The sequence below is a fragment of the Tamandua tetradactyla genome, chromosome 9, assembly GCF_023851605.1.
Source record: "Tamandua tetradactyla isolate mTamTet1 chromosome 9, mTamTet1.pri, whole genome shotgun sequence".
Lineage (NCBI taxonomy): Eukaryota > Metazoa > Chordata > Mammalia > Pilosa > Myrmecophagidae > Tamandua > Tamandua tetradactyla.
Genome location: NC_135335.1, coordinates 91116239 through 91134153, shown reverse-complemented (window position 1 = coordinate 91134153; position 17915 = coordinate 91116239). Strand labels below are relative to the sequence as shown.

The 17915-nt window shown below is 40.8% G+C and overlaps 1 protein-coding gene across 1 annotated transcript in view; it reads left to right on the top strand.

The window, feature by feature from the left end:
• The window catches only part of MROH2B (maestro heat like repeat family member 2B), a 57453-nt gene extending 41211 nt beyond the window's left edge, over nt 1–16242 (top strand). The window contains exons 32-42 of the mRNA XM_077117067.1: nt 91–217; nt 763–950; nt 2020–2160; nt 2639–2753; nt 3338–3484; nt 3709–3891; nt 13419–13574; nt 13915–14049; nt 14477–14579; nt 15552–15617; nt 16095–16242. Of these exons, the coding sequence (XP_076973182.1) occupies nt 91–217; nt 763–950; nt 2020–2160; nt 2639–2753; nt 3338–3484; nt 3709–3891; nt 13419–13574; nt 13915–14049; nt 14477–14579; nt 15552–15617; nt 16095–16201 (1468 nt within the window). The 3' untranslated portion in view covers nt 16202–16242. The remainder of the gene's footprint in view (nt 1–90; nt 218–762; nt 951–2019; nt 2161–2638; nt 2754–3337; nt 3485–3708; nt 3892–13418; nt 13575–13914; nt 14050–14476; nt 14580–15551; nt 15618–16094) is intronic.
• Nucleotides 16243–17915: the final 1673 nt, after the last annotated feature.

Sequence of the window (17915 nt, the reverse complement as noted above, 5' to 3'; positions counted from 1 at the left end):
GCCCTGGAAATGCTGTTTTAGAGTGAGTCAGATGGAAAGCTCAAATTCCACAAGGTTGTACTTCATTAGCTTCCTGCCTTACCACCCTAGGGACACAAAGACATTGTGGAAGTCTCTGGCTGAGAATCCAACTTCCAGTGGCAAACTCTTGCGGGCCTTAAAAGATAAACTGGAGACTAGGATAGAAGATGATATGGCCGGAATGGATGCAATTTCAGTGAGTTGGACACCCCATTATGTGCCTGGAATTGTACCTGACTGCTCCATGATCATTCCTACCTAGAACTTGGTGAAGTAGCATTAATCATACTTCTTCCCTTCTTTTACCCCAATTTTAACTCAACTCCAGTTTCTGTTGGGCTGATATGGTAATAACTTTGTCCAAAGCTGATCATTTTTAGAAGCAAATTTATCATCAGCCCAAATAAAATCTATATCTATATTTCTAAATTAGTCTTCAAGATATCTAAATGCCATTTTTCATTGAAAGGCCCCAAAGAAGGAAAACATTTCATTTTACATGATTGGTGTCCCCCTGCAGTTTGGGGTCACCCAACATGGCAAACCTGAGAAAGAAATACAATCAGAGTTGAGTAATTTCCAAAAAAGCAAACTGTCCCTTTCCTATGTGTTTTTATCAAAGGTATAGTCAACTTGGAGCGCAACTATCTGAGGAGAAAATAAACTTGAAGATCAGCCTACAAAGAAGATGTCCTTAGAGGAAAGAAGCCTGCCTAACCTGGGGGTCTTTTCTCCCCTCAGGTTGCCTGTGCTATACAAGAAGTGGTAATAACTGGCACCCCTATCACAGGCTTGTACCCAGAACTGTTCACTCTCCTCCTGAAGCTGGTCAGCTGCACACTGGGCCTGAAGATGCCCACTTCTGCCTTGAGCTGGAGGCGGCGAGTCATGCATCAGGGAGAACGGCAGCAGGCTGCAGACCCCTGCAGGTAAATGGCTGGGTAGGGAGGGCGTTCCACAAATTCTGGTCTCATTGTCCAGAGGAGGGACTGTGGGATTTAGTGCCTGCACTTTCTGTCATGGCATCAACTGCCCAGGAAGAAATAAGCCTCTACTCCCTTAACACTGTTCTACCAGGCATTGTAGTTTTTCTTCCTTGAGCCAGTCCCCAATGGAGTTTCCCAGAACTGTCACATAAGAAATACATGACTGTTTCCCTCCTTCTAGAGACCACTGTATTTCCTTTTGCCTCCGCCATTGGGAATTTTCTGGGAAAACTGCATTTCCATTATATTCCAGGCCACTAGGCAAAGAAGAGAACTAAAAAGAAATACCATATTTCATTAAATCTAAAATGTCATCAGTTAAATGAAGCACCATTATTTTGTGTACCATTAATAAAGGAAAATAGATTCCCAATTAAGTCATGAATCAATGTTTCTTATAACTCTAATTTTGTATTTCATATATATCAAAAGAGCTCTCTTAGGATCATCAGGGATAGATTTTTATCTATCCCAACCCTTTTGCATAACTTTCCATCCCAATGTCAAATCATAGTGTAATCCTTTAAAGAAATTTTAAACAGCAATCAGATTCAACATACGTAGTTCCAACAATGCATATAACTTTACTAAAATGACAATAATATAAATAACTACACCCAAATCTTGTGCATGTACCATCTGGCCAACAATAATTGTAGCACACCATTACATCCATTACAAGATACATCCTGATTTCAGAGATACCAAAGCACGAAAACTTGTGTTTTAGATTTAATGAAATATGGTATTTGATACTTTCCATGTTTGGGGCTTTATTTTTTCATGGGAGTTTGACAAGATTTTGTGACATTATTTACTGGTTCAGGTTATTCTGAATGTCCTTTTTGGCCCCAAAACTGAAGTATGAGGCTCAGGCTGCCTCTGCTGTTACTGGCACAACATCCATCATCCAAGATTGTGGGGCATGAGGGGGTGGGGGTGGGAGGGAGCAGAAAGAGTGAACTTGGGGATTCGTAATTCCCTGTATTATGATGTTGTCTGTCTCTTCCAGGCTGTCAACTGCAACTCTGAAATGTGTGCAGGCCCAAGCCATGAGAGAAGGCCTGGCGAAAGAATCTGATGAGGGGGACAACTTATGGACTCTACTCAGCAACCCTGGCACCCACCACACAGGAGTATGTGCACTGGCCAGGTAATGCACAGAACTTCTAGAACTAGTTACCAAGAGAAAAACAAAAACAAGGAGTAAAACTACAGTCTAGGCACCTCACACCTCACTGAGAGTAACTGACTCACCTTGGACTTGTGATCTAAGGAAAATAATCAAGGAAGAAAGAACAAAAGGAAGTTGGAAGAGATGGTAGGGTCACCCCAAAAGTCACCCTCTTCCCCGATCAAAAAGTAATATAAACAAACAGCCTTAGATAAACTGCATTTAAATAAGCCACTGGGATGTTAATTCAAAATTGAAATCTTGGTTCTCTTTCTTGAGCATTCCTTTTTTTTTTCTTTTTTTAATGCAGTTTTATTGAGATATAGTCACATACCATATAGTCATTGAGGACTTGTTTTTAGAGAATGCATTGTTCAAAGAAGGACAGGTAGACTAAGACTGCCCCAGCTGTTTAGGGAAAAAGTCTCTCCTAAAAATGGAGCCTTGCATTTTCTAGGAGCATGGCGGTGTGGCAACATGGAGTCATACTGGACATCATGGAGCAACTATTCTCATCTCTCACCTCTTCCTCGGAAAACTACCGGATAACTGGCACTGCATTCTTTTCTGAGGCAAGGGATAGCAGCCATCACAGCGGGCTCAGTCAGTCCCCTGGGGCTATTTCTTTCAGAGTCAGGAACTCAAAGAGAGCTAGAAACATGAAGCAGAGACCACTCAGAGAAGTTTTAGTAGTGGAGGAACCCAGTACTGCAAGGGATATGGTACCTAAGCAAGAAAAGAAAGAAGTACTCCAACCTCACTCTCCTCCCAGCCTCCCAAATGAGGAGTGGAGAAGGGCAGAAAATAGATCTGAGTTAGACAAAACAAGCATATTACTGGCCCTCCAAGCTCTGGGATATATAAGTTATCCCAGGCAATCCAGAGAAGAAACATCATCAGAAATTCCTGTTTCCCTGTCCCATCTGCCCATCTGAATGAGAGGCGTCTCTTATTGTTTTGTGGTTGGCTTGTGGTTGGCATCCCCATACACCCTTGACCCATGGGCTGCTCACATCTAGAGTTTAGTTTCTGCCAGATTTGCTCACTCCCCCAAGGGCTTCCTCCGCTGCTCCACAAGCACCTGGACCTTGCCCTTCTCTTTGGTTAACAAAGGCCACACTCCCTTAACTAAGGGGGAGGAGTGTGTTGATTTCAGCTTATGAAGGAACCAATCCTTTGGAAGCACGGGAATCTTCGCGATGTGCTGATCTTGATGGATCAGAGTGCCTGGGACACCAACGCCATTCTGAGGCAAATGGCCATCCGAGGGCTTGGTAATACTGCTTCTGGAGCCCCTCACAAGGTAAAAGGGTTTATTTAAGAAGAATTCCAAAATAATTCCTTACTAACCACACCTAGCAGTTGCATAGGAATTGAAAATCCAAATAAATTGGCTGAAATGGTGGCTCTTGATTTGAAGCGTATGTGCCCATGATAGAATTCAATATCCTGGTTGGGAAACTCCTAGCCTTTTCCAGATATACATTAGAAAAATTTTCATGATTAAGATGCCTTATTTCAATATAGGTAAAGAAGCATAAGCAGATAATGTTAGAATCTATCATCAGAGGCCTGTATCACCTGGCCCGCACTGAAGTCGTCTGTGAAAGCTTGAAGGCTCTGAAACAGATCCTGGAGCTGCTCACAGACCGCGATGTGAGCTTCTACTTCAAAGAAATAGTCCTGCAAACAAGAACTTTCTTTGAAGATGTAAGTGAGCCTTCTCGGGAATCTTCCCTCCCCAAAGAAGTGAGTGGACAGAAAGAGGTTCAAGGTAGTGCTCGGAGCAGACAATGTCAGTGTCCCACCTGCATGGCCTGCCCCAAAGGTCACCTGCAGATAGTCCCTGTACTTGGCTGTTGACTTCCTGTGTCTCCCTGTCTGAAGGTGTCTTCCAACCTGAGGGTCATGATTTTCCTAGGAAGGGGGTTCAGGAGAGGTGAGAAGGAGCCTCACACAATTAGGAATGAGAGTTTGTAGATAAATACTCCAGCTTCCTCATCTCCAAAGGATTGAACTGCACTTGCCTGTAAGGGTAACTCATTCATTACCTTCCCTCCTTTCTCTATCTCATTGCCACCTACCCGACATGCTTCCTAGACTCACCTTCCAAATCAAATATTTATACCTAATCCCTTGCTTTGGGAGAAATCCAAATTATTATAGTACTTTGTGCAGGACTGAGGCCTGCATAAATTCTATGTCCCTCCCAACCCTATCTTACCCACTTTAGCACTTATAATGTTCATCGAGTTGAAGAGTTAGCAAACTACAGCCTACAGGCCAAATCTGGCCCACAGCCTCTTTTTTTTTTTATTATTAATTAACGGAAAAAAAGAAATTAACCCAACATTTAGAAATCATACCATTCTACATATGCAATCAGTAATTCTTAACATCATCACATAGATGCATGATCATCGTTTCTTAGTACATTTGCATTGGTTTAGAAGAACTAGCAACACAACAGAAAAAGATATAGAATGTTAATATAGAGAAAAAAAATAAAAGTAATAATAATAGTAAAAAAAAAAAGACAAATAAACAACCAGACAGACAAAAAAAAAAACAAAAAACAAAAAAACCTATAGCTCAGATGCAGCTTCATTCAGTGTTTTAACATGATTACTTTACAGTTAGGTATTATTGTTCTGTCCATTTTTTAGTTTTTGTATCTAGTCCTGTTGCACAGTCTGTATCCCTTCAGCTCCAATTACCCATTATCTTACCCTATTTCTAACTCCTGCTGGACTCTGTTACCAATGACATATTCCAAGTTTATTCTCGAATGTCGGTTCACATCAGTGGGACCATACAGTATTTGTCCTTTAGTTTTTGGCTAGACTCACTCAGCATAATGTTCTCTAGGTCCATCCATGTTATTACATGGTTCATAAGTTTATCCTGTCTTAAAGCTGCATAATATTCCATCATATGTATATACCACAGTTTGTTTAGCCACTCGTCTGTTGATGGACATTTTGGCTGTTTCCATCTCTTTGCAATTGTAAATAACGCTGCTATAAACATTGGTGTGCAAATGTCCGTTTGTGTCTTTGCCCTTAAGTCCTTTGAGTAGATACCTAGCTTGATGAAGTTCTTTGATGCACAAAAGTGTTTAATTTTGAGGAGCTCCCATTTATTTATTTCCTTCTTCAGTGCTCTTGCTTTAGGTTTAAGGTCCATAAAACCTCCTCCAATTGTAAGTTTCATAAGATATCTCCCTACATTTTCCTCTAACTGTTTTATGGTCTTAGACCTAATGTTTAGATCTTTGATCCATTTTGAGTTAACTTTTGTATAGGGTGTGAGATATGGGTCTTCTTTCATTCTTTTGCATATGGATATCCAGTTCTCTAGGCACCATTTATTGAAGAGACTGTTCTGTCCCAGGTGAGTTGGCTTGACTGCCTTATCAAAGATCAAATGTCCATAGATGAGAGGGTCTATATCTGAGCACTCTATTCAATTCCATTGGTTGATATATCTATCTTTATGCCAATACCATGCTGTTTTGACCACTGTGGCTTCATATATGCCTTAAAGTCAGGCAGCACGAGACCTCCAGCTTCGTTTTTTTTTCTCAAGATGTTTTTAGCAATTCGGGGCACCCTGCCCTTCCAGATAAATTTGCTTATTGGTTTTTCTATTTCTGAAAAATAAGTTGTTGGGATTTTGATTGGTATTGCATTGAATCTGTAAATCAATTTAGGTAGAATTGACATCTTAACTATATTTAGTCTTCCAATCCATGAACACGGTATGCCCTTCCATCTATTTAGGTCTTCTGTGACTTCTTTTAACAGTTTATTGTAGTTTTCTTTATATAGGTTTTTTTGTCTCTTTAGTTAAATTTATTCCTAGGTATTTTACTCTTTTAGTTGCAATTATAAATGGGATTCATTTCTTGATTTCCCCCTCCGCTTGTTCATTACTAGTGTATAGAAATGCTACAGATTTTTGAATGTTGATCTTGTAACCTGCTACTTTGCTGTACTCATTTATTAGCTCTAGTAGTTTTGTTGTGGATTTTTCCGGGTTTTCGACGTATAGTATCATATCGTCTGCAAACAGTGATAGTTTTACTTCTTCCTTTCCAATTTTGATGCCTCGTATTTCTTTTTCTTGTCTAATTGCTCTGGCTAGAACCTCCAACACAATGTTGAATAATAGTGGTGATAGTGGACATCCTTGTCTTGTTCCTGATCTTAGGGGGAAAGTTTTCAATTTTTCCCCATTGAGGATGATATTAGCTGTGGGTTTTTCATATATTCCCTCTATCATTTTAAGGAAGTTCCCTTGTATTCCTATCCTTTGAAGTGTTTTCAACAGGAAAGGATGTTGAATCTTGTCGAATGCCTTCTCTGCATCAATTGAGATGATCATGTGATTTTTCTGCTTTGATTTGTTGATATGGTGTATTACATTAATTGATTTTCTTATGTTGAACCATCCTTGCATACCTGGGATGAATCCTACTTGGTCATGATGTATAATTCTTTTAATGTGTTGTTGGATACGATTTGGTAGAATTTTATTGAGGATTTTTGCATCTATATTCATTAGAGAGATTGGCCTGTAGTTTTCTTTTTTTGTAATATCTTTGCCTGGTTTTGGTATGAGGGCGATGTTGGCTTCATAGAATGAATTAGGTAGTTTTCCCTCCACTTCGATTTTTTTGAAGAGTTTGAGGAGAGTTGATACTAATTCTTTCTGGAATGTTTGATAGAATTCACATGTGAAGCCGTCTGGTCCTGGACTTTTCTTTTTAGGAAGCTTTTGAATGACTAATTCAATTTCTTTACTTGTGATTGGTTTGTTGAGGTCATCTATTTCTTCTTGAGTCAAAGTTGCTGTTCATGTCTTCCCAGGAACCCGTCCATTTCATCTAAATTGTTGTATTTATTAGCGTAAAGTTGTTCATAGTATCCTGTTATTACCTCCTTTATTTCTGTGAGGTCAGTAGTTATGTCTCCTCTTCCATTTCTGATCTTATTTATTTGCATCCTCTCTCTTCTTCTTTTTGTCAATCTTGCTAAGGGCCCATCAATCTTATTGATTTTCTCATAGAACCAACTTCTGGCCTTATTGATTTTCTCTATTGTTTTCATGTTTTCAATTTCATTTATTTCTGCTCTGATCTTTGTTATTTCTTTCCTTTTGCTTGCTTTGGGATTAGTTTGCTGTTCTTTCTCCAGTTCTTCCAAGTGGACAGTTAATTCCCGCATTTTTGCCTTTTCTTCTTTTCTGATATAGGCATTTAGGCAATCAATTTCCCTCTTAGCACTGCCTTTGCTGCGTCCCATAAGTTTTGATATGTTGTGTTTTCATTTTCATTTGCCTCGAGGTATTTACTAATTTCTCTTGCAATTTCTTCTTTGACCCACTCATTGTTTAAGAGTGTTTGTTGAGCCTCCACGTATTTGTGAATTTTCTGGCACTCCGCCTATTATTGATTTCCAACTTCATTCCTTTATGATCCGAGAAAGTGTTGTGTATGATTTCAATCTTTTTAAATTTGTTAAGACTTGCTTTGTGACCCAGCATATGGTCTATCTTTGAGAATGATCCATGAGCACTTGAGAAAAAGGTGTATCCTGCTGTTGTGGGATGTAATGTCCTATAAATGTCTGTTAAGTCTAGCTCATTTATAGTAATATTCAGATTCTCTATTTCTTTATTGATCCTCTGTCTAGATGTTCTGTCCATTGATGAGAGTGGTGAATTGAAGTCTCCAACTATTATGGTATATGAGTCTATTTCCCTTTTCAGTGTTTGCAGTGTATTCCTCACGTATTTTGGGGCATTCTGGTTCGGTGCATAAATATTTGTGATTGTTATGTCTTCTTGTTTAATTGTTCCTTTTATTAGTAGATAGTGTCCTTCTTTGTCTCTTTTAACTGTTTTACATTTGAAGTCTAATTTTTTGGATATTAGTATAGCCACTCCTGCTCTTTTCTGGTTGTTATTTGCATGAAATATCTTTTCCCAACCTTTCACTTTCAACCTATGTTTATCTTTGGGTCCAAGATGTGTTTCCTGTAGACAGCATATGGAAGGATCCTGTTTTTTAATCCATTCTGCCAGGCTATGTCTTTTGATTGGGGAATTCAGTCCATTAACATTTAGTGTTATTACTGTTTGGATAATATTTTCCTCTACCATTTTGCCTTTTGTATTATATATATCATATCTCACTTTCCTTCTTTCTACACTCTTCTCCATACCTCTCTCTTCTGTCTTTTCATATCTGACTCTAGTGCTCCCTTTAGTATTTCTTGCAGAGCTGGTCTCTTGGTCACAAATTCTCTCAGTGACTTTTTGTCTGAGAATGTTTTAATTTCTCCCTCATTTTTGAAGGACAATTTTGCTGGATATAGGAGTCTTGGTTGGCAGTTTTTCTCTTTTAGTAACTTAAATATATCATCCTACTGTCTTCTAGCTTCCATGGTTTCTGCTGAGAAATCTACACATAGTCTTATTGGGATTCCCTTGTATGTGATGGATTGTTTTTCTCTTGCTGCTTTCAAGATCCTCTCTTTCTCTTTGACCTCTGACATTCTAACTAGTAAGTGTCTTGGAGAACGCCTATTTGGGTCTAATCTCTTTGGGGTGTGCTGCACTTCTTGGATCTGTAATTTTAGGTCTTTCATAAGAGTTGGGAAATTTTCAGTGATAATTTCTTCCATTAGTTTTTCTCCTCTTTTTCCCTTCTCTTCTCCTTCTGGGACACCCACAACACGTATATTTGTGCGGTTCATATTGTCCTTGAGTTCCCTGATACCCTGTTCAAATTTTTCCATTCTTTTCATGATAGTTTCTGTTTGTTTTTGGAATTCAGATGTTCCATCCTCCAAATCACTAATTCTATCTTCTGTCTCTTTAAATCTATCGTAGGTATCCATTGTTTTTTCCATCTTTTCTACTTTATCCTTCACTTCCATAAGTTCTGTGATTTGTTTTTTCAGTTTTTCTATTTCTTCTTTTTGTTCAGCCCATGTCTTCTTCATGTCCTCCCTCAATTTATCGATTTCGTTTTTGAAGAGGTTTTCCATTTCTGTTCGTATATTCAGCATTAGTTGTCTCAGCTCCTGTATCTTATTTGAACTATTGGTTTGTTCCTTTGACTGGGCCATAGTTTCAATTTTCTGAGCATGATTCATTATCTTCTGCTGGCGTCTCGGCATTTTGTCAGATTTCCCTGGGTATTGGACCCAACAGGTTGAAAGATTTTTCTGTGAAATCTCTGGGTTCTGTTTTTCTTATCCTGCCCAGTAGGTGGCATTCGTGGCACATGTTTGTCTGCGGGTCCCACCAGTAAAAGGTGCTGTGGGTCCTTTAACTTTGGAAAACTCTCGCCGTGTGGGAGGTTCGCCAGCCGAAGCGGCTTGGAAGAGTGCCAGCCGGCCCGGGGGTCCGAACGCAGGGAGGGTCGCCGGCCGCTGCAGCCCGAGAGAGCGCCCATCCGAATTTCCTAGTCGGCCCAGGGCGCCAAGCGTGGCGGGAGGGCACCAGCCGCCGCGGCCTGGGAGAGTGCACCGTTCCCAGCCGGACCGGGGAGTCACGTGTTTGGAAGGGACCCCCCTGGTCACTGTTCTCCTCGGCCTGGGGATTTCCAATCCAATTCTCTCAGTTGGTCTGGGGGGCCGCGCGTGGTGGGGGCACCAGCCGCCGCGGCTTGAGGGGACCGCCTGCCCAATTCTGCCAGCTGGCCCGGGAAGGAGGAAGGGAGGGACTCCGGCCTCTTGCCGCCCCACCCGGGGAAGCCCGCGCCCCCCGGCGATTTCACCGGAGCGGGTTCTCTCAGCCAGTCAGCCGTTCCAGGATGGGGTACGCTGTCTTTTTGATCTCTGTCATGGCTCCGGGAGCTGTTCTGTATCGTTTCTACTCCCCTAGTAGCTGTTCTGGAGGAGGAACTAAGATCCGTGCGCCTTACTAAGCCGCCATCTTCTCCGGAAGTCTGGATCAAATTTTAAATGGAGTACATTCTGCCATTCTGGAGACCTGGGTTCAGTTCTTGGTACCATGAAATCTTGGGGGCTCTTGCCTTAGCCCTTCTTCATGCTTTGGCGGCGGCCGCCGGACCCTCTCAGATCTTGGTGGTCCACCTAGGAGCGTCAGGCTCGGAATGGAGTCTGCTCCTGGCGGCGGCCGAGGCTCCAGCCTCTTTTATTTAAATAAAGTTTTATTGTGACAGCTGCACTCATTCATTTACATTCTGTCTATGACTGCTACATGAGCGGTATTGAGTAATTGCTACAGAGAACATATGGCCCACAAAGTCTAAACTATTTACTGTCTGACCCTTTATGGGAAAAGTTTGTCAACTCTTGATCTAGTCATTAGCCCTAATTTTAAAAAAGATCAGTCAGTGATACCTGGGCAGGAAGGTAAAGTCCTTCCAGATTTTACCATTTATTTTTGGTTTCTTCACTGCTACCAATGTTAAATTCTATTTCGTGTTAAGCTGAAATCAATTATTTTGTGATCTAAACTGATTCCTCACGTTTTATTGTCAGAGGAGATGGAAAACTGCTAGTTGCTTCCTCTAGAAGCATCCTTCATAAGCATTGAGCTGTATGAAATGACCTATTTACCTTCTAGTCTTCAGACTAAAAAGTCTTCATTTCATTCATTATTACTCATAAACCAAATTTTTCATCTCTTTAAATATTTTACAGGCTGGCGACTGAGGACCTCTTGATAAGATCTGAGTAATATTGAATATAGTGTAAAGAAAATTCATCTCTCAAGCCCAGTGTTTTTCTCTTTAGTTACTCCAGTGTATTTTTGTTGATTTTGCCCTTTCTTCTTGATTCTTTGGCAATTTAATAACCACTTTGACCTCTGGATTTTAGTCTGCAACATATGCCCACAGTCATGTGGAGCTTAACCCACAAATCCTCATTTCACTTTTTTTTTTTTTTTTTTGCATGGGCAGGTACCAGAAATTGAACCTGGGTCTCTGGCATGGCAGGTGAGAACTCTGCCATTGAGCCACCATCGCACTGCCCGAATATGTTCTGTTTTTTTTTTTTTCCCCCACGGGCAGGCACCAGGAATTGAACCCAGGTCTCCAGCATAGCGGGCGAGAATTCTGCCACTGAGCCACTGTCGCACCGCCCTCACCTTTTTAAAATTTTCCTTTTTTAAGTGCTAAACTAAACCTGGCCTTTGAAAACAACCTTCTGCCTGTTTCCCTCGTTCTCCAGTTTGTCGAAATCCCTTTAAATATCATGTCATCCTCAAAAATGCTTACTGGCCCCTCCCCAATTTAGTTCTGTAAAAATAACAAAGATGGTTTTTATTTTCATTATGAAGATAATTGATGACAATCTTTAACAACAAAGGGCTGAAGTCATTCATATAGAATCCTACCAGCTAGATTTCCCTGGGTTGTTGCTAATCGAACGATAATAATTCTGGATCTGAGCCACAAATAAATCCCAAATTCATCTAAGAGTTTTGTGGTCAAGGTAATGCTTCTCAGTATTATGGCATAAGGAAAAAAAATCTAAAATCTTGCTGTTAGATCAGAAGATTTGCTGTTTCCCATTCATAATAACTACCAAGTCCACACCACGTTTTCATAGAAGTTTGTCAAGTCTTAGTAATAATGCCATTTATTTTCCAGGAATGCTATCTTTCTGCAACTATATGTTAACTATATTTTATAGTATTTTAACCTTATATTTTTAAATAAAGCATATAATTCTCTATGACCTCTAGTTTTTCCTTTCATTTGTTTTTTCAAATATTTTTGTACTTTCTTGGAATTCTCAAAATATATGGCAAAATTTTCATGAATTGGTACAACGGAAAATATACCTGCAGTCCCCATGTGCTAGTATTCCCCGTGTGGTCCTTCAGAGCAATCAGTTTCTTCTTTTTCTCATCTCAAAACAAAGACATTGAACTTCATGTTCTCTAATATCTCTTCCATCCCCTGCAACATTTTTGCCACTTTCTTCTGCTTTTTCACCATCCCAATTGGATAATTCTTCCTTAGACCTATCGTTAGTTCATTGATTTTGGAAAATAAATATTTTGTTGGGTTTTTTTAAGTAAACCTTTATCTTTTTGGTACTTTGTTACAAGTTTGGTTTCTTTTTGTATAAAAGAGACTGTTTAAAAACATATCTTGACTTTATCCCTGGTACATTTAAAGAATGCATTTCTTCTTCTATTTCCCTTATACAGGGTCACATTTAACTTTTGTGGCCTTTTCCCAACAAGTAATCTTTATCACTTCTGAAATATTTGTACTAATTTCCTTTGTATGACATTTTCATTTAGGTGCCATGTTCTTATGCCCTTTATTTGCCATCAAAATTTATTCCTCCGTCTTCTCCCCCTTCCATTCCTGGTAATGCTTTTTGTTGTTTATCAAAATAATATTCTGCTATTTAGGAATACTTTTCCCTTTACCTCTCTGCTTTAATATGGATACTTTAAACTGGTTTTTCTAGGCCTAAAAAATTATAAAAAAAAAAAAAAGAAAAAAACTTTTGGGAAATTCATCTACTTGAATTTGCAAACTCATGTACATCCTTTGAACTCTGAACCATATCGGCCAAATATGAGATAACTGAAGGGCAACTTCCCTCACCACCTCACCTTTTGTTTCCTAAAATCATTGTGCTACCATCCTGGACAACAAGTGAAGAAGTTCCAAATCTCCACAGGCTCAAGAGTTGAGCTAGCCACTTATTTGTTTAACTTCTCTCTGGGACACAAGAGGCAAATTCCTGAGCTGCCTGCAGTCCCTTTAGTAGAAAGTACTTGGGGGCTTGGAGAAATTGCCTAGGCCTTGGAAAATTTCAATTAGAGGCCATAACTCTAGGCCAGTTATGCAACCAGGCTAATTAGTGTGAGACATTATTTGTAGATATTGAGACACAAGCAGGAACTGCCCCTGGCCTTCTGTTGGCAACACCCTCTGTTTATCATTCTTGTGGTCACACTTTCCCAATAGCTACTCAAAGGCAGAAATCAGCCTCCAGCTGTACAGTATCCCTCAAACCCCAAACCTACAATTATTTATGCTCTTAGTGTGGAGGGGGAGAGCTGCCGGGAAAGGAAGAGAGTTCTTGCAACACAGACGGGCTGTGACCAGAAGGCACTCAGGCCTCTGTTCCAACCTTCCTTTGTGGGCGGTGGGGAGGGGGGCGGCAGACAGTGGAGAGGGACTGGGCTGTGAGGGGGAACTCACCCACAAGATGCACTTGCCGCCACAGGAACAGGATGACGTGAGACTGACTGCCATCCTGTTATTTGAGAATCTGGCATCACTAACAGGAAGAAGGTGGAAGATTTTCTTTGCAGAAGAAATAAAAAAGAGCATGATCTCATTTCTTCTCCACCTCTGGGATCGCAATCCCAAGATTGGTTCTGTAAGTGGCCCAGCACAGAACCCTATGCCCACTCCTACTCTTCCCCATAGCCGAGACGTGCCGGCAAGCCCAGGCTGGCTGGAATGAGAGGCCAGATCTGAAGTCACCCTTCTTAACTGAACCTGAAATCCACTCTTCCAATTCTGATTCTTTCTTGTCGTCTCTTTCTGGGCTTGTCCTTCCAGCCTTGAAACTAAAAAGGTGCCAGTAGTGACTATAAGGGCCCTTCACACCACGGGCTTTCACTGCTCCTCTTTCCCAAGTCTCTTCTGCATTTCTTCCCTTCTGGAATGGAGATCCCAGCATTATAGACCGTGACACCAAGAACTCTGTTTTCCAGGCTTGCCGTGATGTACTGATTGTCTGCATTCCTTTCCTGGGACTCCATGAACTCTATGGGGTGGTAGACCACCTATTTGATGGCCAGGACCTACCGAGGGCTAGAGATTTCTATAGGCAATTCTGTGTCAAGCTGGTGAGTATCCAACAGATGCTGCCTCCAAGAAAGAAAGGGAGAAAATGAGTCCAAGAGAATCCCAAAAGGACAAACAGCATAACAGGGCATCCCTGGCCAGAGCTAGAACTGTCCTGGACAAACGGCAATGATTCCTGACATCTTGCCACATTTCTCTCTGCTCCTTTCCCAAGTCCTGACTGGAATCCCATGTTCCTGTAACTCAGCTGTTGATTAGTCCCTTGACCCCCCCCCTCCAGTGCATTTCTGATTAAATTTAAGTCACTAATTGAGTGATAAAAGCCATAAGACATCTTCCAATAGAATAATTAATGGCTCTGCGAGTGTTGACTAGCCTTTCGAGTTCCAGTCTGAGGACACGTAGGATGCTGAGTTGCATGAAGTATCACTTTCCAGTTGCCCTTTCCTTAATACACCTCTCCTCCAGGCAAAGAAAAACCAGGAAATTCTGTGGATCCTCCACACGCACTCCTTTACCTTCTTCAGCAGCAGCTGGGAGATGATCAGGAGTGCCGCCGTCAAGCTCACAGGTGAGGTCACACCCGTGTGCCCTGCACAGTTCTGTTCTCTCTTCCCCAGCTAGATTTGCTTTGATGGAAAGGTTCCCCGATGTGGCAATGTGAGCACAAGTATAACTGGGACAAAAATCAAAAGGCCAGGAAGGAATGTATTTTTTATCTTTCATCTTCCCTCAAAGGAGCTGAATTTATGTTGCAAAGGAAAAGTTATGACCTCTTTGACTCTATGACTAGAAGTCACTTTCTTCCAAACAGACCATTCTTCTTACTGGCTCCTCCATGCCGCTTCGGGTCTCCAACATTCTGCTCCAAGCCTATTGCCCTTGTCTAAATGCCTTCCTTTTCATCATCCCTTTGCACAAACCATACCTAGCCCCCAAAGGTCAATTCAAACTAAGAGCTTTAGTAGCAACACAATACAATTGGAAAGAGGGCTGATGTGGCAGCCAGCAGATCTTGGCTCTGCTTTGTGATTCTGAACAAGTCACTTAACTTCTCTGTTACCTCTCTGTCTAATCTATAAAATAAGAGAGGAAGTGAATCTTGGATGATTATGAAATTCTAACTCTTATCCCAAAGCTTGTTCCAACTAATCCATCCCACAGTACAAAGGCCCACTCCCTTGGCCACCTTTAAGAGTGGATTAAGGATTTGTTATCAGATTATGCATATGATCCACTCTTTCCCACCCCCACTGCACTGTAAACATTTTGAAGACAGAGATCTTATCTTATATACCTTTGAAATGCAGCAACAACTACAACCCCCACTCCCACCCCACCCCCTCCCCGGAGGAGCTTTCCCAAGTACATTTTGGTAAGTGAGGGATCACTGTGAAGCATGGTGGTCAAGATCCAATAGAGGTTGACCTCGCATCATCCTCTGGGGAATCCTTTTGGTTTGCTCATTTGCTGATGAGACCATTTATCTTCATGACCTTTTGCCCAATAATGAAATCGGTAACATTTTTCCTGTTGTCTTTAGACGCCATTGTTCTCAATTTGACCAACCAATATGTGGAGCTATTAGACAAAGAACAACTGACGACCCGTAAGTACCAACTCTCGTTTCTACCCAGTCCGTTGTTATTTTTTTAGAAAAAGAGCAACTTTGGCTGTTCTAAGTTCCATAGTAGCCCATAAATTGAGAACATTTAGTATCCAGTCATTGCCTCTGACACTTCCTAAATACTGGCATTTCTCCAGAATCTAGAACAACTTCCACTTCCACCCCTTGCAGGTATCATTCTCAACAGACTACAGTTTTCTATTGTCTATGAATCTACTGATCATACGGTCAGGGCCTTCTCTTCCTATATTTCAAGGTTAAAATTATTTCGTAGCCAGCAGCTCCAAATCTTGCCTTTTGGGATAAAATGTGAGTATCAGGTTCCTAGCCTCAGACAGAAATGAGGCTCAATAGTGAGCCTTACAATGTGGCTTCCTAGGTTGGGCCTTTGCTTGGGTTATCTTTGCTGTGGACTCAGCTTTCTTTATTCACTGAACTTGGCTATTCTTTCCATTTCAGGGCTCCAAGCACTACGGCAAGACCCCTGCATTAGTGTGCAGAGAGCAGCTGAAACTGCCTTGCAGACCCTCCTGAGAAGATGTAAAGAGACAGGTATCCCTCTGTAAATCACCAGGAAATAAACTGCTAAGCTTTTTCTATGAATGATTCCCTGTCTTATCCTAATAACTCATAAACTTGTAGCATCTTGAGGAAAGAGTTGGCACCTAGGATGGTGATCTTGAATGGGTGGTAAATTCCTTACTTTCCAAAATTTCCCTGTTGGCTTCCACTAATAAAGCACAAATCCCACAAATTCTCTTCAGGAATAAGCTGTGATGTGAGAGGTGACAGTTTCATGGCTTGGTACAGGTTAGCTCCTTTCCTTGGGAAACTTAAATCCCAACAGTTATCGAAAAATGACAGAATCTGAAACAATTTTGCTACCACTAAGTGGGCCACTGCTCTTTTCCACATATAGTCATTTCCTCTAATATATTTGTCAGTTTTGAATTACTACCCACACTCTTCTCTTTCTAAAATGCAATCTTGTGATAAACTTTAAGGTGTCTGCTCTCTCCCACATGGTAATTTATGTGTTGAGACTATGCTAGGTGCTTTTCTAACAAAGACCCTTTCTGAACTTCTATTAAATCTCACATCCTCTTTTCTAATTTTAACCCAGAACAGTCCTTCCCTTAGATTCCATATTCTCTGGATCTTACAACTCTTTACTTTTTCACAATGCGTACTTGAAATTGTGAAATTTCAAGTATGCATTGAAATTCATGCATACTTGAATGCATGAATTCAAGTATGAATTCATACAACCCTGAAATTATGTGCATAAGAAAGTTTATAACGCAGAGCCTGGCACTCCTTCAACAGTAAAACTGTCATGATTATTCATTAACAGCACATTAAATTGATATATACCTTTAGGAAGTCCCTTATACTTTTCCTAATATAAGTATTCCTAATACTTATATTCTAATCACTTCCTCCCCAAACTCCTTTTGTTTCTACAAAACCTTCTAGGAACCAAAGAAATGTTTTAGGTCAGAAATCATTGGTCAGGAGTCCATTTAGTCATTCATTTAACAAATATCTGTTGAGTGCCTACAGTGCCTACAGTTAGGGTAGGCCCTAATCCAATACAGCTGCTGTCTTTTTAAAGAGGGAAAATTTGGACATAGAGAAGATAACCATGTGATGGAGGCAGAGATTGAGTTATGCCACAGGCCAGTGAATGCCACTGAGTGCCGGCAAGGCACCACCAGACCCCCACGGACTTCAGAGGGAACATGGCCATGCTAACACTGATTCGGACCTTCTAGCTGCCAGAACCATGAAATAATAAGCTTCTGTTGTTTTAAGCCACCTGGTTTGTGGCACTTTGTTACAACAGCCCCTGGTACTCATGCTTAAATAGGTTCTTGCTCCCTGGTATTCATGATTAAATAGGGCTCACCTGTGCAACCAATAAAATATTGGAGAAATGAAGGTGCATGACTTCCAAGACAAGGTCATTAAATATATTGCATTTTCAAATCATTTGCTCCAGGGAAAGCCAGCTGTCATGTCATAAGGACACTCAAACAGCCTTATAAAGAAATCCTTGAGGCAAGACCTAATGCCCCCTGCTAACAATCAGCTCTAACTTGCTAGGCATGTAGATGACCATCTTGGGAATGGATCCATGAGCCTGCTCGCCCTTCAGATGAATCAAGTTAACACATTGACTATAACATAAGGTTAGGAGCTAAAATACAGGTTGCCCAGTTAAATTTGTATTTCAGATAAACATTAATTTTTTTTAGTATAACTATGTCCCAACTATTG